Source organism: Megascapheus bottae, chromosome 15 (genome assembly GCF_031878675.1).
Source record: "Megascapheus bottae isolate mThoBot1 chromosome 15, mThoBot2.hap1, whole genome shotgun sequence".
Taxonomy (NCBI): domain Eukaryota; kingdom Metazoa; phylum Chordata; class Mammalia; order Rodentia; family Geomyidae; genus Megascapheus; species Megascapheus bottae.
In genome coordinates, this window is record NC_143523.1 from 45,890,217 (window position 1) to 45,913,964 (window position 23,748).

At 46.3% G+C, this 23,748-nt stretch overlaps 3 protein-coding genes and 1 long non-coding RNA gene across 4 annotated transcripts in view; 3 read left to right on the plus strand and 1 right to left on the minus strand.

Moving 5' to 3' along the window:
- Positions 1–9,860, plus strand: part of Sec24c (SEC24 homolog C, COPII component) — a 25,537-nt gene extending 15,677 nt beyond the window's left edge. Inside the window, exons 8-24 of the mRNA XM_090346569.1 lie at positions 491–602; positions 786–913; positions 2,939–3,077; positions 3,296–3,411; positions 3,591–3,715; positions 3,857–4,048; positions 4,243–4,336; positions 4,554–4,670; positions 5,247–5,417; positions 5,883–5,979; positions 6,080–6,225; positions 6,340–6,478; positions 6,627–6,745; positions 6,835–7,014; positions 8,006–8,197; positions 8,435–8,524; positions 8,665–9,860. Of these exons, the coding sequence (XP_090202695.1) occupies positions 491–602; positions 786–913; positions 2,939–3,077; positions 3,296–3,411; positions 3,591–3,715; positions 3,857–4,048; positions 4,243–4,336; positions 4,554–4,670; positions 5,247–5,417; positions 5,883–5,979; positions 6,080–6,225; positions 6,340–6,478; positions 6,627–6,745; positions 6,835–7,014; positions 8,006–8,197; positions 8,435–8,524; positions 8,665–8,805 (2,298 nt within the window). The 3' untranslated portion in view covers positions 8,806–9,860. The remainder of the gene's footprint in view (positions 1–490; positions 603–785; positions 914–2,938; positions 3,078–3,295; positions 3,412–3,590; positions 3,716–3,856; positions 4,049–4,242; positions 4,337–4,553; positions 4,671–5,246; positions 5,418–5,882; positions 5,980–6,079; positions 6,226–6,339; positions 6,479–6,626; positions 6,746–6,834; positions 7,015–8,005; positions 8,198–8,434; positions 8,525–8,664) is intronic.
- Positions 5,909–8,669, minus strand: LOC150054290 (uncharacterized). The gene is made up of 3 exons (XR_016537847.1): positions 8,572–8,669; positions 6,874–7,083; positions 5,909–5,986 (listed from the first exon to the last, which is right to left on the minus strand). It is a non-coding gene; the product is annotated as an uncharacterized LOC150054290 (long non-coding RNA).
- A 106-nt stretch (positions 9,861–9,966) lies between the features above and the next one.
- Pofut4 (protein O-fucosyltransferase 4) lies at positions 9,967–22,554 on the plus strand. Its single transcript, XM_090346567.1, has 4 exons — positions 9,967–10,701; positions 10,790–11,415; positions 15,068–15,250; positions 22,473–22,554. Exons 1-3 carry the CDS (start codon positions 10,000–10,002, stop codon positions 15,213–15,215), a joined length of 1,476 nt encoding a protein of 491 aa, XP_090202693.1. The 5' UTR covers positions 9,967–9,999; the 3' UTR covers positions 15,216–15,250; positions 22,473–22,554.
- On the plus strand, positions 21,424–23,161 carry Chchd1 (coiled-coil-helix-coiled-coil-helix domain containing 1). The gene is made up of 3 exons (XM_090346568.1): positions 21,424–21,569; positions 21,654–21,772; positions 22,473–23,161. Exons 1-3 carry the CDS (start codon positions 21,446–21,448, stop codon positions 22,584–22,586), a joined length of 357 nt encoding a protein of 118 aa, XP_090202694.1. The 5' UTR covers positions 21,424–21,445; the 3' UTR covers positions 22,587–23,161.
- The last annotated feature ends 587 nt before the right edge of the window (positions 23,162–23,748 follow it).

The following is a 23,748-nucleotide window of genomic DNA, read 5'->3' on the forward strand; positions in this document are numbered from 1 at the left end:
TGGCTGTTTAATTCTCTCCTCACATGTTCCTTGTTAATGTCATTGAGTATAGAGCCATTTCAGGAAGATTCATTTTTACATGGTAATTGTCTCTTTTCCTGCTCTGATTCAGTGTCTCTTGGGGGGAGGAGGAGAAGGCTAGATGGGGAAGGGAAATGGGAGCTAGTCATGTCTCATGGTCAGTGAGCAGTTTTCATAGATTGAGAGGAAGAAGAAAGTGCTCATCACTGACTTGGAGTCAGAGGGTTTCATCAAGAAGCCCATTCTCAGTATGGCCTGCCCAGCATCATGCTGCTGGCTATAGAGTAGAAGCTTAATATTGTGGCATTAGATTTGGTCTCCAGAAGGAGAGCAGGCTTTGTGAGTAAGGTGTTCTTTGGCAAATTGTTAGTTTCTGTGCTGCAGCTCTAGCCTGTCTTTCTCCTAGCCCTTTGGGACCTGGCACTTCTTTTTCTTCTGTCCCCTCACTCATTTCACTTCTTCCCCACAGATTCAGGTCATTGAAGATGACAGGAACAACCGGGGTTCAGAGCCATTTGTTACTGGTGTGAGGGGCCAGGTGCCACCCTTAGTTACCACCAATTTCCTGGTGAAAGACCAAGGTGAGGAGAATATTAATGTTGCCCTGTGGGGACTTCTTCCTTAAGGTTATCAGCTATGAATGCGGCTGTCTTGGTCAGTCTTTAACCAGAGACCAGTTCCCTTAACAACTCCTAATCTCCAATAGAGAGCTGGTATCCAGAGAGATTGAGTGACCTGACTCAGGTCTTCTGCCTCTTCTTCAGGTAATGCAAGTCCCCGATACATCCGATGCACATCCTATAATATACCTTGTACATCTGACATGGCTAAGCAGGCTCAGGTGCCCCTGGCAGCTGTCATCAAGCCACTGGCAAGTCTTCCCACAGAGGAGGTAAGTCAGACAAGGAGTAGAATATAATGAAAGGAAGGGGTGGTGAGGAATAAGGCTCTTCTGGGTGTGATTCTTTCTGGTATGTTAAAAGACATTTTGTGGGGTTATGGTTTTTTTTTTTTTTGTTTTTTTTTTGCCAGTCCTTGAACTCAAGGCTTGAGCACTGTCCTTGGACTTTCTCAAGGCTAAAGCTCTACCACTTGAGCCTCAGCACCACTTCTGACTTTTTTTATGTACATGTTACCAAGGAATGGAACCCAGGTCTTCGTGCATGCTAGCACTCTACCACTAGGCCAAACTCCCGGCCTCTGGGGTTGTGTTTTTAGTAGCTTTCTTCCTTAGGTTCCATCCCTGAAGGGAATGGCAAGGATAAAAGCAAATGCCCACAAGAAATTTGCTACATGGTGCCAGGATTCATAGGAGAAAAATGAATCATATGAAAAGAAGCCGGATCTCCAGACTTTTCCAGGTGGCTCAGACTGATAATCCTAGGTATTCAGGCATCTGAGATCTCAGGATCAGTTTGAAACAAGCCTAGGAAAACAAATTCTTGGGATTCTTCATTACTCAGCAAAAAGCTAGAAATGGAAGTATGGCTCAAGTGGTAGGGCACCAACCTTGAGCAAAAAAGCCAGGGGAAAGGTTAGAAGCAAGGCCCAGTTAGGAGAGTGCTAGCTAATGAGTGAAGGCATCAGTTACCAAGTTTGAGTCTCAGTCTTGAACCTTAAAAAAAAAAAAAAAAAGGAAAGAAAATGAGGCCCTGAGTTTAAGCTCTGGTACTGTCATTAAAAAAATAAATAAAAGGAGCTGGGCAAGGTGGCTCACGCCTATAATCCTAGCTACTCAGGAAGCTCAGGTCTGAGGATCGTGGTTCAAAGCCAGCCCAGACACAAAAGAACAAGAACATGAGACTCTATAGTTAACCTCTAGAAAATGGGAAGTGGCTCTGTGGATCGGGGTAGGGTGGTCACCTTGAGCTGAAGAGCTTCAGGACAGTACCCAGGCCCAAAGTTCAAGCCCCACAACTGACCAAAAAAGAAAAAAAATCAGGACCAACTTATAGGGTGAAGACAGCAGGTTATAGAAACAGCTCATTAGTTTATCATTTTTTTCCTTATAGGCTGACCTGTCATCCAGGTTGAGTAGGTATAGTGGCATAGCATATAAGAAAAAAGGTACAATCCGATCTAGTATTCTGTCATCACCTGCTTTAGGTACCTGAAACCAACATAAAAAAAAGAGAGAAAGAGCTTTTTAAAGCTGCTCTTATACCCTTGGAAGGTTACCCCATGTGCTTAAGATAAGACTTCTGTAAAGCTGGGTTTAGTCTCTCCACTTGGGAGACTTAAGTGAGGAAGATCATGAATTCGAGGTCAGCCTGTACTACACAGAGGACACAGAGTTTGAGGTTATCTTGGGTTATCTGGTGAGATCTTTTCTCAAACAAAACAAAAAGTCTCCCTATCCTGGGTGAGAGATATTGAGCTGAGGTGCTTCCTTTGGTTAGTGATGAGGTATCCAGATTGACCAAGCAAGTAAAATCTGCTGTTGTCATGAAGTTAGGTGGTGAAAGTGGCCAGTTTCTGCAGCAATGTCACCTTACCTTCTACTGTGAGGGCAGGGCAGAAGAGTCAGCAATCCACATTGGCTTTTTCACCTACAATAAGGTGCTTTACTTCTATAATGTGCACATGTTCTTTTTCCGGGTTCCAGTGGGAATGGTTGAAATTTGGTCTTTTATATGTAGAGTGACATCTGCCTAGGACAGAGTAGGTATCAGTAGAATTCTAAGTGTCATATATAAGGAAGAAAGCAAGAGTCACGGTCCCTAGGTTGAAGCAGAGGGAATTTGAAGACAGAGTCAGAAGCAAGAATCCTAGATAATCCTTGGAACTGTGGCATTTATACTTTTAGGAACATTTTCACTGTACTCCTTCCATAGACAAAATATCTGAGCCAATCCTTGTCTCCATCAGTGGGCCATAGATTCCTTCTATGTCTGAGCCCCTTTCCTTTGTTCTACAGGCTTCGCCATATCTTGTGGACCATGGGGAATCCGGCCCTCTGCGCTGCAATCGCTGCAAAGCATATATGTGCCCTTTCATGCAGTTTGTTGAGGGAGGGAGGCGCTTCCAGTGCTGCTTTTGCAGTTGTATCAATGATGGTATGGTCACAGAGGCTGGGATTCAGGGGGGAAGTCTTGATTGAATCTTCACTGTTCTTTTTCTTTCTAATTAGATAAATGGGGTCTGATTTTCAGGAATTGGTGAAATAGGGTACATATGGGGACATAGGACAGTAGAGTGAAGACAGGTCAGATAGAACCAGACATGTAAAACTTGAGATTGAACCCTTGAGTAACGTACTGTATACTCCCCACAGTTCCCCCCCAGTATTTTCAACATCTGGATCATACTGGCAAGCGTGTGGATACTTATGACCGTCCTGAGCTATCCATGGGCTCTTATGAATTCTTGGCCACTGTAGATTACTGCAAGGTGAGAGAAGGTAACAGGGAAGGAACGGTGGGTGGAGGATGATGAGGCAGCTAGAAATTGCTGGTATCACCACTCCACGCCTCTTCCCTACCCGCTTTGTCCCCTTCAGTATTGACTGCCTCTAGCCAGCTGGCCTGCTTACCATTTTCCTTTGCCTCCAATGTCTCCTTCCTCTGCAGAACAATAAGTTTCCCAGCCCGCCTGCCTTCATCTTCATGATCGATGTCTCTTACAACGCCATTAGGACTGGCCTTGTTAAGCTCCTCTGTGAGGAGCTCAAGTCACTGTTAGATTACTTACCTAGGTGAGAGTAATAACTGAGGTGCTTCCTCTGGTTAATGGTAGGGTGTCTGGGTTGACCAAGCAGGTGAAGTCTGCTGGTGTCACGAAGCTGTGGGTGGTGGGTGGAGGTGGCCAATTTCTATAATAATGTCACTTGCCACAGGGAGGGCGGAGCAGAAGAGTCAGCAATCCGAGTTGGCTTTGTCACCTACAATAAGGTGCTTCATTTCTACAATGTAAAGAGCTCATTGGCCCAACCACAGATGATGGTTGTATCTGATGTGGCTGACATGTTTGTGCCACTGCTGGATGGCTTCTTGGTCAACATCAATGAGTCTCGGGCAGTTATCACCAGGTAAGAGTGGGGTGGTGGGGAGAATACAATGGTAGATAGCCAGGAAGTGGTACAGAGGGGTAGTAGATGGACAGGAGCTGTAGCTCACGAGTTTTCAGAGTGTAGGAGCCAGATAACTCTTCAGGGAATCGAGGACTAGGGCAGTTGAAATGTTGTTGGTAATTTTGGTTGTCTCCTATTACTTCCCTCTTCAGCTTACTGGATCAAATTCCAGAAATGTTTGCAGATACAAGAGAGACAGAGACAGTATTTGCCCCAGTTATCCAGGCTGGGATGGAGGCTCTGAAGGTAAGGTTGGAGTCCCTGATAACCTAATCTCTGCCTTGCTTTTTTCTCACCATCATACCCCCTTGAAAATATCCTCCATTTCTTCAGTGATTGCTACGTGCCCAGTAAACTAGTCTGTCTGACATAGTTGGTGCTTAATAATTGACAAAGAGAGAAGTGAATGAATAATGGATGAATAATGGAAAGGATGAACAAGTAGTCCTATCTTTTTTCCTAGGCTGCTGAGTGTGCAGGGAAGCTGTTTCTTTTCCACACATCCCTGCCTATTGCAGAAGCCCCAGGGAAGCTAAAGAACAGAGATGACAGAAAGCTGATCAACACAGACAAGGAGAAGGTATGGGACTGGAAGGTTGGGGGAGAATTTCCCATTGCTCTGTAATAGAAAAGTGCTGACTTTCTAGTGTCTACCCTTAGATTTTCAAAAGGGACTGAATGACATTCTGTGGCTGCCAACCTGCTCCACTATTCCCACATCTCTCCTAGCCCATCTCAGTCCAAAGATTGAGTGGCTTTTTTTTTTTTTTTTTTAAGAATTTTCTAAAGCCGGGCAGTTGGTGGCTCATGCCTATAATACCAGCTACTGGGAAGGCTGAAATCTGAGGATCATGGTTTGAAGCCATCCCAGGCAGGAAAGTCTGTGAGACTCTGATCTCCACTTAACCACCAGAAAACTGGAAATAGAGCTGTGGCTGGAAGTGGTAGATCGCTAACCTTGAGTGAAAGAGCTCAAGGACAGCATCTAAGCCCTGAGTTCAAGCCCCATGACCAACAAAAAGAATTTTCTGTTATTATTCAAAGTCCCATCAGTAGATCTGTAGTCTTCTAAGTATTTTAGTATCCCATATGACATAAGCAGTTCTCAAATAGAGCAGTGTCAAGATATGTAAACATTTCTTCTGCTTCTTCCCAGACTCTGTTCCAGCCCCAGACAGGTGCCTATCAGTCTCTGGCCAAAGACTGCGTAGCCCAAGGCTGCTGTGTAGACCTTTTCCTCTTTCCTAACCAATATGTGGATGTGGCCACGCTCTCTGTTGTGCCCCAGCTCACTGGTGGCTCCATCTACAAATATGCTTGCTTTCAGGTATGGTGTAGGACTCTGGGTGGCACATGGCAGCAGGGATGGGAATGTATTCATACACTGAGTGGCCTTTTAGTCACTCATCCATAACTAAGAACTGTGTGGTGAAGTGAGCCCCAAAGGTGTAATGGTTAGGAGCATGGGCCTTAAAGGGCATCTGTACCCCTTGTACTTACTGGGTTAGGATAAATGACTTAATTTCTCCCTCCATCATTCTTTCATCTACAAAATGGAGCTTTAATGCTTACTAGGCCTTGCCTATATAAATAATATACACAAAGTATTCTATATGGTACCTGACCAGTATTAAGTGCTGAAAAGTTATCCTCGTCATCATCAGCATGATTAGCATCGTCACTGTTACTACTATGACTAAACAGGCTTGAGAAGTAGCATGAGTGCAGGGGTCTGGCTGCAGGGTAAACTATGTGCTCAGTAATGTGACTGTGGGCCTGGGGGTGTTTATAGGTGGAGAATGACCAAGAACGATTTCTGAGTGACTTACGTCGTGATGTGCAGAAGGTTGTTGGCTTTGATGCTGTTATGCGAGTCCGGACAAGCACTGGTCAGTCCTGGTTGGAGAAATAGGTTGGGGGCTCAATCTGAGAGGGAGGCAAGTGGCATCTGTTACAAGTTAAGCCCTCACCCTGTCTCTATGGCCTCAGGTATCCGTGCTGTAGATTTTTTTGGCGCTTTCTATATGAGCAATACAACAGATGTGGAGCTGGCAGGGCTGGATGGGGACAAGACGGTGACAGTGGAGTTCAAGCATGATGATCGGCTCAATGAAGAGAGCGGGGCCCTCCTGCAGGTGGGAGGCGGAAGATAGAGACTGGGGAGGAAGTGCTGGGTGATATTCTGGATGTGGATGAGGAACAGGTGAGAGGGACAAGGTTATAAGTCCCCGCTTTCTCCCTTCCTCTAGTGTGCCCTGCTTTATACCAGCTGTGCAGGACAGCGTCGACTCCGTATCCACAACTTGGCCCTGAACTGCTGCACCCAACTGGCTGATCTGTATCGGAACTGTGAGACTGACACACTCATCAACTACATGGCCAAGTTTGGTAAGGATAGAGGCAAGGTAGGGTAGGATTGGGGCCTAGAGAAAGGTCCAAAATGGTGAGTGAGTGAGCACTCCTGGGTAGGTGTGATCATGGGAAGGCATGTGTACCTGGTAGCTGGCCAGTGACTGCGATGTCCCTTCCTATCCAGCATACCGAGGTGTCCTGAATAACCCAGTGAAGACCGTACGTGACACTCTCATCACCCAGTGTGCTCAGATCTTGGCCTGTTACAGAAAGAACTGTGCCAGTCCCTCCTCTGCAGGACAGGTAGGAAATGCACCTTAGTGTACAGACTGTTGGGACAGAGTTTTGGATTTGGAAGAGACTTCTTATTTTTATTTGAATAAATCCCTCAGCTGATCCTTCCTGAGTGCATGAAGCTACTCCCGGTTTACCTGAACTGTGTGTTGAAGAGTGATATCCTGCAGCCTGGGGCTGAAGTTACTACGGATGACCGTGCCTACGTCCGCCAGCTAGTTACTTCCATGGATGTGGCTGAAACCAATGTCTTCTTCTACCCTCGGCTCCTACCACTGGTGCGATTAAGGGTTGGAGTAGAGACTGAATTGAGAAGAGGGTCTCTTAGGATGAAGGAGGGTTAAAACCTGTATTTGACACAAAGGAATTTGTTTTGTCTTTAAATATAATTTTATATTTATTATTAAGGTATGTAAAGAGTGGTTACCATTTCAAAACAGGTAATTAGTACATTTCTTTTTTTGGACAATATCACCCCTTCTTTTGAATTCTCCTAGTTTACTCCTCCTGTCCATAACTCTCATGGTTCATTTTCCACATTGTACAAACTGAATACCATGATTGCATTTGCTCACTCTTCTTCCTTCACATTTTTTCTTTGTGGGTGTATGGCTTGAACTTAAGGCCTTGGTGCTGTCCTTGAACTTTTTTTTTTTTGCCAGTCCTGGGCTTGGGCTCAGGGTCTGAGCACTGTCCTTGGACTTTCTCAAGGCTTAGCACTCTACCACTTGAGCCTCAGTACCACTTCCAGCTTTTTTTCTATGTATGTGGTACCGAGGAATCGAACCCTGGTCTTTGTTCATGCTAGGCAAACACTCTACCACTAGGCCAAACTCCCAGCCCCCTTGAACTCTTTTTTACTCAAGGCTAGCCCTCTACCACTTGGAGCCATAGTGCCACTTCTGGTTTTTTGGTGGTTAATTAGAGATAAGAATCTCATGGACTTCCCTGTCCTGGCTGACTTTGAACTGCAATCCTCATATCTTAGCCTCCTGAGTAGCTAGGATTATCCGTGGGAACCACCAGTGCCCAGCTTCTCCCTTCCTTTCTGTACCTCCTCAATTCCTCCTAAAAAGGAACAGCAACAACAACAAACCAGAAAACCAAGAGCAGAAACAAACACTACCACCACCACCAACATAAAAGAATTTGCTTTTAAGTACATTTTATAGTAAGAGTTACTGAGACCCCAAGAAAGGGTAGTGATTGGGGATGGGCAGTTGTGTCTTCTGGTCCTTGGTAACATTTTACCCCCTTGTTTTGGCCTAGACAAAGTCTCCTATTGAGAACACTGCTGAACCCCCAGCAGTTCGAGCATCTGAAGAAAGGCTAAGCAGTGGTGACATATATTTGCTGGAGAATGGACTCAACCTCTTCCTCTGGGTTGGAGCAAGTGTTCAACAGGGTGTTGTCCAGAGCCTTTTCAACGTCTCCTCCTTCAGTCAGATCACCAGTGGCTTGGTAAGGGTAGGGAGTCAAGGAGAATATGAATGTGAGAGCATATTGTGTGATATGAGTTGGAATCAATAAAATTAGCGTACTGGTCCCTTTACATATTAGGAGACAATTTAGCAGTGTGGGGGTGGGGTGTTGTCATCCTTTGCATGCTTGTTTCAGATGATGCATGAATCTGTGCAGCCTCTTCTTGATTGAGCTCAGAGTACTTTATTATCAGGATGAATGAATTTTATGTTCCAGAGTATTCTGCCAATTCTGGATAATCCACTGTCTAAGAAGATTCGAGGCCTCATTGATAGCTTAAGGGCACAGAGATCTCGGTACATGAAGGTAACACGGATCTAAACCCTAGATCACTTGCCTTGTCAAGTTCTCACCTGGAAGGGGGTGGAGAGTGAACTGAGTGACTGGGTCATGGGGTTTCTGCTCATTTTCTTTGGTCTCGCCTCATGACTGCATTCTTGCCATAGTTGATCGTGGTGAAGCAAGAAGACAAGCTGGAGATGCTGTTCAAACACTTCCTGGTGGAAGACAAGAGTATGAATGGGGGAGCATCCTATGTGGACTTTCTCTGTCATATGCACAAGGAAATTCGGCAGCTACTGAGCTAAAACAAGTGGGTAACATAGGGTCCCAGGCCAGCTTCCAGAAAGTACCCCAGGATGGCAGAGGAATTGGGTAGTTCCATATCTGATAAGTTATATATGCTGACCTCAGTCTCTGTGGAGGGAGGGGGAGATATAAGGAGACACCTTTCTGGGCTCAAGTATGCTTCCATTCTGTCATGTCCTGCTGATGGAAGGTGTCCCTGTCCTATCACTCTACCCTCCTTTTCCTGCTAATCCTGTTGTAATGAATGTAGTTTCTCAGTTCACTGTATATGACTCAGTGTTGGGGGTTTGGAGGCATCCGGATACTGGCAATATTGTGTCCCTGTGGACCAGCCTCCAAGAGGAGTGGGCACGGGAAAGAGTGGAGATCCCAGGGTTACTACAGAAGGTGGTGGATTAAGCTCAACAACTTCCTATATTAGGGACAAAACATACAGGTGCACAAGAGCTGGGAACAGACTCTGGTGGAGAGAAATGATTTTGGTCCTTTTGGGGCCTGAGGTCAGCAGCCAAGTAGTCACTGGGGATGGTTGATAAGTTTTCTCTCGCTGCTTCCACTATGTGTGCACTCTTCCTGCAATGATTGGAGATCACTCTGGAGAGAAGTACCTTGTCAGGAATGAGCTGGGAACTGAATTGCAGAGTATACTAATACCCCAGAGAGGTGCCAGCCCCCTCTTGAGCTGGAGAAGCCCCAACACTGGATGGTTCTGTAGGGAGCCTGATCATCAACTTGCAATACCTCACAGAGCCAGTTCACATCCCACTCAGCTCCCACTGGAAACACCGCTTCTTCAAGTTGGGGGTTGTTGGGGAGACAGAGATGGCTGGAGCCCTGTCCTCTTGTGCTGGGACACCACTTGGTGATGACTGAGAGGCTGACAGTTATCTTCTATCCCCAACTGGCTGGAGCAGGACAAGGGCTAGGACTGATGGCCAGGCTTGCCTGCTCCCAGCCTGGGATGCCTCTGCTCCAGACCTCTCATTTCTCTTCATTGGTTTATTTTTCAATGCATCTTTAATTTGTAAAGAAATAAAATAAGATGTAACCAGTAGCCTTATCTTTACTGCGATGTCTCCTCAGTTCAACTTTTCCGGCTGGGAGGTGGCGCATGCGCCGCGTTCCCGTGCGTCGTAGGCTGCCGTGGGGCGGGGTCTTGTGCTGTCCGAACAGCCCCGGTTGCAGCAGTGGACATGGCGGCCGGTGGTGCCGGGGCCCTGATGGCCGCCCTGGGGTTGCTCAGTGCGTGTGCAGTGGGCTCTGGGTCCGTGGTGCCGGGGGAGGGTGAGGAGGCGGAGTGGGCGGAACCGTGGGATGGTGCGGTTTTCCGGCCGCCCTCGGCGCTGGGCGCAGTGGGGGTGGCGCACAGCCCCGAGACCCCGCAAGCGGGGAGGGAGGAGGCGGTGGACCTGCCGGTGCTTCTGTGGTGGAGCCCCGGGCTGTTTCCCCACTTTCCGGGAGACTCGGAGCGTATCGAGTGCGCGCGTGGGGCGTGCGTGGCGTCCCGGGACCGTCGCGTGCGGGGGCACCCGCAGACCCGCGCATTGCTCTTCTACGGCACCGACTTCCGCGCATCCGAGGCGCCGCTGCCACGCCTGGCCCACCAGAGCTGGGCACTCCTGCACGAGGAGTCGCCCCTCAACAACTTCCTGCTGAGCCACGGCCCAGGCATCCGTCTCTTCAATCTTACCGCCACCTTCAGCCGCCACTCGGACTACCCGCTGCCGCTGCAGTGGCTGCCCGGGGCCGCCTACCTGCGCCGCGCGCCGCCGCCGCTCCGGGAGCGCGCAGAGTGGCGCCGCCGTGGCTACGCGCCGCTGCTCTACTTGCAGTCCCACTGTGACGTGCCCGCCGACCGGGACCGCTATGTGCGCGAGCTCATGCGCTACATCCCGGTGGGTGAGGGCAGCGGGGGTGGGGGGAGGCGGGGCGGAACCCCAATCCTGGGGTGGCCATGCTGACAGCGCTGCTCTGCCCGCGCAGGTGGACTCGTATGGGAAGTGCCTGCAGAATCGGGAGCTGCCCACCGCGCGCTTGCAGGACACAGCCACGGCCACCACCGAGGATCCGGAGCTCTTGGCCTTCTTGTCCCGCTATAAGTTCCACCTGGCCCTGGAAAATGCCATCTGCAATGACTACATGACAGAGAAACTGTGGCGCCCCATGCACCTGGGTGCCGTGCCCGTGTACCGCGGCTCCCCCTCCGTGAGGGACTGGATGCCCAACAATCACTCCATCATACTGATTGATGATTTCGAGTCTCCCCAGAAGCTGGCAGAATTTATTGACTTTCTGGACCAAAACGATGAGGAGTATATGAAATTCCTGGAGTACAAGCAACCCGGGGGTATCACCAACCAGTTCCTTCTGGATAGCCTGAAGCGCCGGGAGTGGGGCGTGAACGACCCTCTGCTGCCCAACTACCTCAATGGCTTCGAGTGCTTCGTCTGTGACCATGAACTGGCCCGGTTGGACAGTGAGAAAGCACACAGCGCCTCTCCTGGGGACGTCCCTGGCCCCGAGCCTCACATTGCCCAGCCCTCACACATGAACTGTCCAATGCCCACACCTGGCTTTGGCAATGTGGAAGACATTCCTGAGAATGACAGGTAGGGGCTACTGGGGTTCTGTGTAGTTGGAAAATCAAGTTGTTTACTTTTTTTATACCGGTCCTTGCTGTCCCTAACGTTTTGGACCCAATGCTAATACTACCACTTGAGCCACAGCTCTACTTCCTTTGGTGGAAAATTGGGTATAAGCATCTCATGGACATTCCTGCCCAGGCTGGCTTCGAACTTAAATCCTTAGATCTCAGCCTTCCGAATAGGATTACAGTTGTGATCCATTGGCACCTGTTTACTTTCTTATTGTGGGCAGGGAAGTAGCTCTAGGTATGAAGGAAATTTGAGGTAAGCTCACACTGGAAAACGCCAGCCCCGGCCCAGAAGTCCATGAAACTCTTTATTTCCAATTAACCACCAGGAAACTGGAAGTGGTGTTGTGGCTCAAGTGGAGGAGCATGAGCCTTTAGCTGAAGAGCTCTGAGACAGAGCCCAGGCCCCACGACCCATAAGAAAAAAAAAAGAGTAGTTGGAGCAGGGTGTTGATGTAATTCCAGTACTCGAGGCTGAGGGAGAAGGATCAGAGGTTGAGGTCAGCCAGGGTTACAAAGTGAAACTCTGCTATGGGCTTTAATAGTAATAGTAATAGTAGGTGGAAAATTAAGAAAAATTGAAAAGGCTAAATAAACATGTAAGGTATAATTCAAGGATACACAGGAAAATCAGCACATTTTGTCAATGTTTGCTGTTTGCAGTAGTGGTTCAAAGTTAGTTTGAACCAGAGTAGAGGACTTGTGCCAGGAAGGTTATGAAGGAAAGTTGGTCCCAGGACTTTGGAAGGATCATCTCATCTATTTGGCTATTTAGTATTTGAGTACCCTCAGTATGGTGGGAGAAGAGAAATGAGCTGTTTTGTTTTCCAGTCATGTTGTCCTTAAACCCAGGGCCTCACAATTGATAAGAACTTTACCACCAAGCTATATTTATAGATTTTGAATGTTTTTTTTTTCTTCTGTAGTTGTCAGGATTTGCATTACTTACTTACATATAATTATTAGGTTTTGGTTTTTTTTTTGTTTTTTTGTTTTTTTTTTTTTTTGCTAGTCCTGGCACTTGAGCTCAGAGCCTTGGTGCTGTTCCTTTCTGCTCAAGGCTAGTACTCTACCACTTTGAGCCACAGCACCACTTCTGGGCTTCTCTGAGTGGTTTGTTGCAGATAAAGAGTTTCACAGATTTTCCTGCCCAGGCTGGCTTTGAACCATGATCCTTAGATCTCCACCTGCTGAGCAGCATATGATCACATGAGCCACTGGCACCTGGCTGATTTTTTTTTTGTGTGTGTGGGGGGGGTCATGGGGCTTGAACTCAGCCTGGACGCTGTCCCTGAGCTCTTTAGCTCAAGGTTACTACTGCCCTACACTTGAGCCAAGCCCCACTTCCCATTTTCTAGAGGTTAATTGAAGATAAGATTCTCAGGTCCTATTGTGCCTGGGTTGGCTTTGAATTTTGATCCTCAGATCTCAGCCTCCTGAGTAGCTAGGATTACAGACATGAGCCACCACGCCCAGTGAGTTGTGCACTTGTGTGTGTGTGTGTGTGTGTATGTGTGTGTGTGTGCATACGCGCGCACACATGTGGGAGAGAGTGGTCCTGAATGCAGAGCCTGTGTGTTGTCCCTGAGCTTTTTGCTCAAGGCTAGTGCTGTACCACTTGAGCCACAGCTCTACTTCCAATTTTTATTTATTTTTGTCAGTCATGGGGCTTGAACTCTGGGCCTGGGCACTGTCCCTGAGCTATTCAGCTCAAGCCTTACCCTTTTCTAGTGATTAATTGGAGATAAGAGTCTCACAGTCTTGGGGCTGGGAGTTTGGCCTAGTGGTAGAGTGCTTGCTTAGCATGCCCAAAGACTTGGGTTCAATTCCTCAGTACCACATACATAGAAAAAGCTGGAAGTGGTGCTGTGGCTCAAGTGGTAGAGCATTAACCTTGAGAAAGCCCAATGACAGTGCTCAAGCCCAGAGTTCAAGCCCCAGGACTAGCTCCCCCCCCCCAAAAAAAAAGTCTCTCAGTCTTGTGTTCGGGCTGGCTTTGAACTGCGATCCTCACATCTCAGACTCCTGAGTACCTAGGATTACAGGCTTTAGCCATCGCCCCCCGCAGAGTGGGGTAATGTTGAAATCACTTGGCGCAAGATATACTTTGGGGGGAAAACTGTCAAGATTACACTGGAAGCCTGCTCAGGAGGTTGATATCCCAGGATCTTGGTAGTTCCTAATCAACCATGACAGACAAATCTGTGAGACTCTTACCTCCAATTAGCCAGCAAAAAAACACTGGAGGCATGCTGGTCATGGTAGCTATAATCCTAGCTACTCAGAAGGCTGAGATCTGAGGATCATGGTTCAAAGGCAGCCCGGGCAACACAAAGCTGAGAGACTCTTATCTCCAATTAATCACTAGAAAAGGGTAGGATGGTAGCCTTGAGCTGAAGAGCTTAGGGACAGCGCCCAGGCTAGAGTTAAGCCCCATGACCCCAAACCAAAATCAAACAAAACAAAAACCAAAAAACATTGGAGGCATGGTTCAAGTGGTGGAGCACCAGGTGTGAACAAAAAAACCCAACAAACAAGAAAGAACAGGAGGCCCTGAGTTCAAGCCCCAGTACTGACTGACATTGACTGTAAATAAATAAAATAAAATAACATAAAACTTTCAACTGGAGAGAGGCTGCTACAGTGGTTTGCAAAGCCCAATTTAGACAACTGGTGGCAGCAGAGGGTTGTTTATATAGGCTACTAACACAATTTGGTCCTGATAATGGAGTCCTACAAGAATCTTTATTTCACTCATATTGATTTACTAAGGGAAAAGTATAAGGCAGTATAAAACATTAAGGTAATAACCAAGTCACGCCTTTTCTAGATATTAGATGCCATTGTACCTTCTCCTAAGAACGGTCTAAACATGGCTGGGAGTTTGGCCTAGTGGTAGAGTGCTTGCCTAGCATGCACGAAGACCCGGGTTCGATTCCTCAGTACCACATACATAGCAAAAAGCCAGGAGTGTTGCTGAGGCTCAAATGGTAGAGCTCTAGCCTTGAGAAAGTCCAAGGACAGTGCTCAGGCCCTGAGCTCAAGCCTCATGACTGGCAAAACAAAACAAAACAAAAAAACTGTCTAAACACTCCCTTGCTTTCCTCAGAGGAATGCTGTTTCCATAATCTGGCCCCTTCTGCACCTAGCCCTGACCTTCCACAGCTGGAGGCCAAGAGAAGCTTTAAACTCATCGTGGGGACAGTATGATAAGAGTTTGTAGCTCACACTTGGCTTTTTTTGTTTGTTTGTTAGGCCTGGGGCTTGAACACAGTAGCTATGCACTGTCATTGGGCTAGTGCTCTGCCACTTGAGCCACAGCACCACTTCTAGCTTTTCCTGTGTATGTGGTACCAAGGAATCAAACCAGGGTCTTCGTGCATGCTAGGCAAGCACTCTTTCCACTAAGCCAAACTCCTGGCCCTTACACTTGGCTTAATACTAGATTTACTTCTCATTTCCTCTCTTTTAGAGCAAAGCCTTATCCTAGCTCTGAATATCTGAATCCCAGAGATTACTGTTTAACCATGTTTTGGCCCCATGCAGAGAAAGCCAGAACCCATCAGTGAAACATGTTCCATAATCCACCCCTCATTTTGGTATTTCAGCTGGAAAGAGATGTGGCTACAAGATTACTGGCAAAGTCTGGACCAGGGAGAAGCTCTCACTGCCATGATCTACAACAACGAAACACAGCAGAGGAAGTTTTGGGATTACTTACATGAGATCTTCATGAAAAGGAATCAAAATCTCTAATGGCATGGAAGGAATAGCCACTGCATAAGCCCTTGGTATTGTCTTATTATGGATTCAGTTATCATTTCTTTTCTTGACATATTGGGGGTTTTGGGGATGTTAAATGTTTCACAAATGGATTACACTATTTTATCATAGTGATGTATAGCTAAGGTCTCAGCCTTGTTAACAGGAGAGTGGAGGCATGCCACCTCTGAAACACCTATTTGATTCAAGGTGCTGGTCCAATAGAACTTTTAAAGGACTTTTAAAAAAAGCACTTTTCGGGGCTGGGAATTTGGCCTAGTGGTAAGAGTGTGTGCCTAGCATGCCTGAAGGTCCAGGTTCGATTCCTTGGAAAAAAGCTGGAAGTGGTGCTGTAGCCCAAGTGGTAGGGCTCTAGCCTTGAGAAAGCCCAAGGACAGTGCTCAGTCCCTGAGTTTAGTCCCCAGGACTGGCAGAGGAAAACAGAAAGCACTTCTCTGTTTTATTGCATCCTTTTCCATTTGTGGGACAGGTGGGCCATGTTCAGACTTAAAACTTCCTATTCTCTAACTGATTATTCTTCAGCACTTTTCCTCAGAGCTCAGCCTCCTGAGTCTCTGACACCCAGCTTCTAATTTTCTTTTTTCCAGGCCTGGGGCTTGAACTCAGGGTCTGGGCACTGACATTGATGTTTGTCAAGACTAGTGCTCTACCACTTGAGCCACAGCACCACTTCCTGCTTTTTTTGTGTATGGGTACCGAGGAATTTAACCTGGGGCTTTGTGCAGGCTAGGCAAGCATTCTACCACTAGGCCATCTTCATGTCCCTTAAATTTATTTTATTTTTGTAATTTTTATTTTCTTTGCCAGTCCAAGGGCTTGAACTCAGGGCCTGACCACTGTCCTTGGGCTTTTTCTCAAGGCTAGAGCTCTATCACCATTTTTGGCTTTTTTCTATGTATGCAGTACTGAGGAATTGAACCCAGGTTTTCGTGCATGCTAGGCAAGCATTCTATCACTAGGCTAAACTCCTGGCCCCAAATTTTATTTTTAATTAAGACTTTTTGAGCAGGCTGAGGTGGCTCATGCCTGTAATCCTAGCTACTCAGGATCTAGGTTCAAAGCCAGCCCGGGCAAAAAGGGACCTGAGGCTCTTAACTCCAATTAACATCCAGAAAATGGGAAGTGGGGCTTAGCTCAAGGGTAGGGCGCTAGCCCTGAGCTGAAGAGCTCAGGGACAGCACCTAGGCTGAGTTCAAGCCCCATGACCCACAAAAAAATTTTTTTGTTGTTGTCATAGTTTTATACATGAATACAATGTATCTTATCAACCTCATCCCATCACTCAAATTCTTAAAATAATTTGTTTATATTTAGTAATTTCACTGTTCTATCACATATACATGTAAACCATATGCATCTTACCCTGTCATCCCCTCCCACTGATATTTGCCTCCCAATAGGACTGTTTTACTTTCTTGATTTAGTTTTGTATATTAATTTTAATATTATATATTAATTATTCCAAGGGGTTTCACCATGGTATCTTTTTTTTTTTTTTTTTTTGCCAGTCCCAGGCTTGAGCTCAGGACCTGAGCACTGTCCTTGGACTTTCTCAAGGCTAGAGCTCTACCACTTGAGTCTCAGCACCACTTCTGGGTTTTTTTCTATGTATGTGGTACCGAGGAATCGAACCCGGGTCTTCGTGCATACTAGGCAAACACTTTAACCACTAGGCCAAACTCCCGGCCCCTCACCATAGTATCTTGCATGTGCATATATTGTTTTTTGTTGTTGTTTTTGTTTTGCCAGTCCTGGGCTTGAGCTCAGAGCCTGAGCACTGTTCTTGGACTTTCTCAAGGCTAGAGCTCTACTACTAGAGCCTCAGCACTACTTCCGGCTTTTTTCTATGTATGTATTACCAAGGAATAAGAACCCGGGTCTTTGTGCGTGCTAGGCAAGCACTCAACCACTAGGCCAAATTCCCGGCCCATATATTGTATTTTTGTTATTGCTGGTTTAGGGCTTGAATTTTGGGCCTGGGCACTGTCCCTGAGCTCTTTAGCACAGACTAGCACTCTACCACTTGAGCCACAGCACCACTTCCAGTTTTCAGGTGGTTAATTGGAGATAAGAGTCTATGGACTTTCGTGCCCAGTCTGGCTTTGAACTTGGATCCTCAGATCTCTGCCTCCAGAGTAGATAGGATTGCAGGCATGAGCCACCAGTGCCCGGCTACAGTTGTATAATATACTTTTTTTGTTCTGATATTCACAGCCTTGCACTCTTGGCTGTTTCACTCAATAGTGATGTGCTGTCTTCTCCACATCCAGTAGATTCACTTTTTTTTTTGTTTTTTGCCAGTCCTAGGTTTGAGCTGAGGGCCTGAGCACTGTCCTTGTTTTTTTTTTTTTTTTCTCAAGGCTAAAACCCTGTCACTTGAGCCACAGCACCACTCCTGGCTTTTTTCTATGTATATGGTACCGAGGAATCAAACCCCAGGTCTTAGTGCAGGCTTGGCAAGCACTCTACCACTAGGCCAAACTCCTGGTCCTAGATTCACTTTTTTGATGGAGCCTACCCAAGGCCCTTGTCTCGAAGACATGAGGCAAGGGATTTAAGCAGCCATAAGTAGTTGGCTAAATAAAGACCTTTGTTAGATTTGAGGATGCAGCCCAAACTGCCTATAGCTATGATTTGAACATACAGCCCAAAGAGCAAGACAATCATGAGGTTTTTGAAGGGCAGTGGAAAAAGAAAGACCTTGGGCCTTATTCTAATATATTAATGAATTATCACTAGAAAAGTCCCATAGTTTATGGATATATCTAATTGTAAATTTATAACTATATGTATATATACCTATTTATATAGCTATGTATGCTTATTGGATATTTCTGTTTCCATGCTTAGTATTGTGACTTCCAAGGATGCAACTAACAAAGCTGAAAATATAGGCTGGATTTCATTGCTAAGATTTTTTTTTTTGCTAGTCCTGGGGCTTGAACTCAGGGCCTGAGCACTGACCTTGGGCTTTTTCAAGGCTGGAGCTCTACCACTTGAGCCACAGCACCACTTGCAGCTTTTTCTATGTAAGTGGTACCATGGAATCAAACCTGGGATTTTGTGCATGCTAGGTAAGCACTCTACCACTAGGTCAAATGGGGCTTGAACTCTGGGCCTGGGTGTTGTCCCTGAGCTCTTCAACTCAAGCTACCACCCTCCCCTTGAGCCACAGCACCACTTCTGGTTTCCTGGTAGTTAACTGGAGATAAGAGTCTCATGTTCTTTAGTGTCCAGGCTGGCTTTGAACTGTGATCCTCAGATCTCAGCCTCCTAAATAACTAAGATTACAGATGTGAGCCACTGCACCCAGCCTGCTAAGGTTTTTTTTTTAATGTTTTGTTTTTGTGGTGCTGGGAATGAAACCCAGAGCCTTATCCATGCTAAGCATTTGTTCTTTCTCTAAGCTATATACCCAATCCTTTGTTTTTTCCCTCCCTTAATAAAAAGATATTCTTAATAATAGCATGGAAAGTTTGCTTAACCTATTTAGTCTTTTGCAAAAGACCTTCAAAAATAAATCTGAGAGGCCGGGGAGTTTGGCCTAATGGTGGAGTGCTTGCCTACCATGCACGAATACCTGGGTATAATCCTCAGTAATACATACATAAAAATCCAGAAGTGGTGCTGTGGCTGAAGTGGTAGAGTGCTAGCCTTGAGAAAGCCCAAGGACAGAGCTCAGGCCCCAGGACTGGCAAAAAACAAAAACCATCTGAGGGCCATGAGTTTGGCCTAGTGGTAGAGTGCTTGCCTAGCATGTTTAAATCCCTGGATTCAGTACCATATACCCAGAGAAAGGTGGAAGTGATGCTGTGGCTCAAGTGGTAGAGCACTAACCTCGAGCAAAAAGAAACTCAAGGACAGTGCCCAGGGTCTGAGTTCAAGCCCTAGGACTGGCCAAAAACAAAACACTCCCCCAACACACACACATCTTAGGCAGGAGGATGGTGAGTTTGAAGCCAGCTTGGGCTGCAATAGCAAAGTGTAGTGGCTCAAACTGTAATCCTAGCTACTAGAAGGCTGAGATCAGGAGAATCATGTCTTAACGCCAGCCAGGGTAAATAATTTATGAGATACCTTCCATCCCCATTCCAATTCCCAGATAGATGGGAAGTGTAAATGGGAGGATCATGGTCCAAGCATGCTGGAGACTATCTGGGGATTGAGGAAACAAGACCTGGGAGTATGTCTGAAGTGGTACTTAAGTCCGTTAGTTCAAACCCTAGATACCTACAAAACAAGCCAGACACAAGGCTCTTGAAGTCTAAGCTTGCAATCTATTTCAGTGCAGATGTTGACTGACAGTACAAAATACATATTGCACAACTCTAAGCCTAGATTAGTGACTCAAATTTCAATATGCACAATAAAAGGGGTGAATGAGTTACAAAAGATATAGAATCATCCTTTTATCATCCTTTCTTCTCATCTTTTCTAACTAGACCAGCTCACCATTAGTGTTTCTTTAGCACTTTTATTTACAAAGTGGGCCAATTTATGAATGATTATTCCTGAAACCCAGACTTTCTCCTTTTTTCCTATCACCATATCAGTATTCACAAAAGAACAGGGTAAATCAGGTGCTATATTTCCAAATGGGAAAGAACTAGAACTAGTTAAGTGGTACTCACCAATTAAAAGAATCTGCAGTGTGAATTTTCTCGGTTTGGGGCTCAGCCTGTTCTGAGCAGGAATGTGGTGGCAGAAGTATCTGATACTGAGTCTTTATTTATGCTGTTGCAATAAGGGTGGTGCAAAAGATGGATGATGCCTTTATGACTCCAAATGTTGCTATCTCAGGTTTCACTTTGTATAATAAATTGCTTTTTACTTAGTGTCTTCTGGTGTTTCTCCCCTCCCCCTCACCCCCAGATAAAATTGGAGACTTGTGGGAAAAAAAGTTGACCTTTGTTCACTTAATTTTCAAGGCACTGGAGGTTGAGTAACCAACAAGATTCACAAAGATCCCTTCTTCACAGTACCTTATTATATTTAAAAGTGGGTATGGCCCTGACCAAGGCCAAAACCAGAACAAATTCAGGTGCTCTGAAAAAAATAAAACAATAGGGAAGATTTTTCTCCTATGTATGGCCAGATTGAGGAAGAAAAATAGGTATGCAGTGGTGGGAAGCAATTTATTTATGATAAATTACTTTTAAGTGTACACATCCAAATAAATATTGCTCCTCTAATGTAGTCATGAACTACATGCTTGAGTTATGCTTCCATTACCACAAACAGTTCTGGAAACTCATCTAGAAATGCTTGCAGAATCCTGCCATATCTTGGATGGAGTACATTTGTAAACAGTCCCAACACTAAACTAAGTCTTATGAAGCACCCTAATTGAAGTCCAAGTCTATAAATAGGAATGATACTACCAAGTCGTCTCACAAGGCAGGTGAAAGGATTTAAGAAGATGACAGATTGGAAGGCCTTTAAATCCCTCCACACAAAGGAGCAAACGTAGTAGTTGTTAGAAAACAAAGCAACTTAATTGTTCTGTTTTCAGCGTCCTAAAAGTCGGAAAAAAAAACATAGCTCTTGTGGGTTTATTAAACAAACAGCTGTTAACACCTTAACTTTGTTTTTGGTACTGGAGTTTAGACTCAGAGCTTTGCTCAGCGCTCCACCACCTGAGCCCGCATCCAGGCCTTAAAGACCTTTTATGAGCAATGGAATTTGATTTTAAGTACATTATAAGCAGATACCACAATGAATCCATTTTGCACAGTATATACAATTTAAGCGGGGCGCTGGTGGCTCATGCCTGTCATCCTAGCTACTCCTGAGGGTTGAAGATCCAGGTTCGAAGCTAGCCCAGGCAGGAAAGTCCATGAGACACATCTCCAGCGAATCCCCCAAACTAGAAGTAGACCGGTGGCTCACGTGGTAGAGCGCTAGCCTACAGCAAACAACTCTCAGGAACAGCATCCATGGGCCCGCGCAAACAAAACACAGCCAGCCTCCTTTCTGTTTCCCTCCGTTCCCTCCACCCTCGCCTAAGTCAAGCCTGCTCTCCCGGAAGTCTCCGCCCGGCACATCCCCAGACTCCAGGGCACGACGCTCACCCGCTGGGCTTCCGGAGGAGCCCAGGCCTATGACGCCATCCTCAGGCTCCGTCCCAACTCCGCCCAGCCCGGAGGGGTCACGCGGGGTCACGCAAGACGGCGCCGCGGAGCTTGCCGGGAGCTTGGTGCAAAATGTCCGCCCCCAGTCTCCGGGGCCGCCTGGTTCGCATTGGGAACCAGCGGAAGCCGATACTGAAGCCTAACAAGCCCCTCATCCTCGCTAACCGTGTCGGGGACCGGCGCCGGGAGAAGGGCGGTGAGCATTCGGAGAGGAACCGGAGGAGGGTTGGGACAGTCAGGTTTCCTTGAGACTCAAAGTGCCCCAGTTCTTCCCCACCAGAGGCGACCTGCGTCACGGAGATGTCGGTGATGATGGCTTGCTGGAAGAAGAATGAATTCCGCGACGACGGGTGCAGGAAAGAGATCCAGGACTTCTTGGATTGTGCCTCTAGGGCTCAGGTAGCAACTCCTGGGACCCTTCTAGGGACCAGGATGCGGAGGAGTGGTGACGCACGCCTGTAATCCCAACTGCTCAGGAGGCTGTGATGTGAGGATCGCGGTCGGATCCTACACTGGGCAGGAAAGTCTGTGAGACTCGATATCTCCGTTAATGCCCCAAAGCCAGAGGCTAGCTTTAAGCAAAAAAAAAAAGCTTAAGGACACACACACACACACACACACACACACACACACAATATGGAGGGATTCACACACACACACACACACACACACACACAATATGGAGGGATTCTTGGAGTTTTGAAAGCTCTTCCGAACGTTGCTTTACTATGAATAAAGTGAGGCTAGCATTGACATCTGTAGTACAGAGCTTTGCCAGCTGAAGAAATGAATAGGGGAAACAGAACAAACACATCCTTGGACAAACTGAAATTCCTGCTGAGATAGACCTGAAATGTAGTTGCAGAGAGTGAAGCTACAGCAGACATATTGCTTTCCAGCCTCCACTTAATTGCTAGCAATCATATTATTAGCTTTGGCTCATATCATCATTTGTAGATCACAAATCATTTTGGTTGAAAGCAACGGATATCGATTGGCTAATACCTTAGTGTGCTTGGAGCATTGTGACAACTCTGGGCCTGGATGAGCCAAAACTTTAGAATTGTAACTTTTCGTTTTTCTTTTTTTTTTCCTTTAGGAAGCAGGAAAGATGAAAGCACTCCAGGAGACCCTGGGAGATTCCAGGAGCTTACCTCCTCACAAAATGACTAAGTTGTTACAGAGATTTCCTAACAAGTCTTACCTTAATTGAATATGGACAAGCATTTTCAATGATTGAACTGTCATTTCTGAGACCTATATGAGGCATTTTGGAGATGTTTGCCCTGCCATGCCCTCTTGAAAGGGAAAAATGAGGCAGAACACTTTTTGGAATCATATTCTGGATGGAAGTTAGGATTTGTTTGAATAAAATTCACTGAAGAGAAATTAGATATTATATTCCAAATACAGTTCTTATTTATTATTTTCTTTTGGTGAGGTTGAGGATAGAACCCACAGCCTCTCCAATGCTAGACAAACACTCACCATGGTGGTCTTTGAACCACCATCCTCAGATGTCAGAGTTACTAGGATTTACATATGTGAGCCACCAGCACAGGGGGACTCCTTTCTTTCCTAACTTCCTCCACCGACCCCCAGATTCCGGATGTTCTTCCTGATTTGTCTAGGATGTACAAAGACCTTTTTTCCTGCAGTTGAACTCCTTTCCACCGATCGGGAAATCTACTTGTGTGCAGTTTTTTGTCGTCATCTGAATTCAGTGAATGTGTATTTTGTGCATAGCCTCTTCAAGGTGCCCCATGAATAAAGCCTACAAACTGGTGACCCAGAGTTTCTGAAGGCATTTTATTTGGTCCATGCAATTTTTTTTTTCCAGTCCTGGGGCTTGAACTGAGGGCCTGGGAACTGTCCTTGAACACTTTTTGCTCAGCTAGTGCTCTGCCACTTGAGCCACAGAACCATTTCTGGCTTTTTGTGTATATGTGCTACCAAGGAATTGAACCCAGGGCTTCGTGCATGCTAGGCAAGCACGCTATCACTAGGCCATGCTCCTTGCCCTGGTCCATACAATTTTTTTTTTTTTTTTTTTTTTGCCAGTCCTGGGCTTGAGCTCAGGGCCTGAGCACTGTCTTTGGACTTTCTCAAGGCTAGAGCTCTACCACTTGAGCCTCAGCACCACTTCCGGCTTTTTTCTATGTATGTGGTACCGAGGAATCGAACCCGGGTCTTCATGCATGCTAGGCAAGCACTTTAACCACTAGGCCAAACTCCCGGCCCTCCATACAATTTTTAAACTTTAAAAATTATCAGACTGGGCTGGGAGTTTGGCCTAGTGGTAGCATGCTTGACTAATAAGCACAAAGGCCCTGGTTCGATTCCTTGATACCACATACTTAGAAATGGTGCTGTGG

Bases quoted from the DNA above. Each gene is read 5' to 3' on its own strand.
- Pofut4 (XM_090346567.1), top strand. From the start codon at position 10,000: ATGGCGGCCGGTGGTGCCGGGGCCCTGATGGCCGCCCTGGGGTTGCTC. The intron at 10,702-10,789 runs GTGGGTGAGGGC...CTGCCCGCGCAG, and splicing joins AGCTCATGCGCTACATCCCG to GTGGACTCGTATGGGAAGTG. The intron at 11,416-15,067 runs GTAGGGGCTACT...TTGGTATTTCAG, and splicing joins GACATTCCTGAGAATGACAG to CTGGAAAGAGATGTGGCTAC.
- Chchd1 (XM_090346568.1), top strand. From the start codon at position 21,446: ATGTCCGCCCCCAGTCTCCGGGGCCGCCTGGTTCGCATTGGGAACCAG. The intron at 21,570-21,653 runs GTGAGCATTCGG...CTTCCCCACCAG, and splicing joins CCGGCGCCGGGAGAAGGGCG to AGGCGACCTGCGTCACGGAG. The intron at 21,773-22,472 runs GTAGCAACTCCT...TTTTTCCTTTAG, and splicing joins ATTGTGCCTCTAGGGCTCAG to GAAGCAGGAAAGATGAAAGC.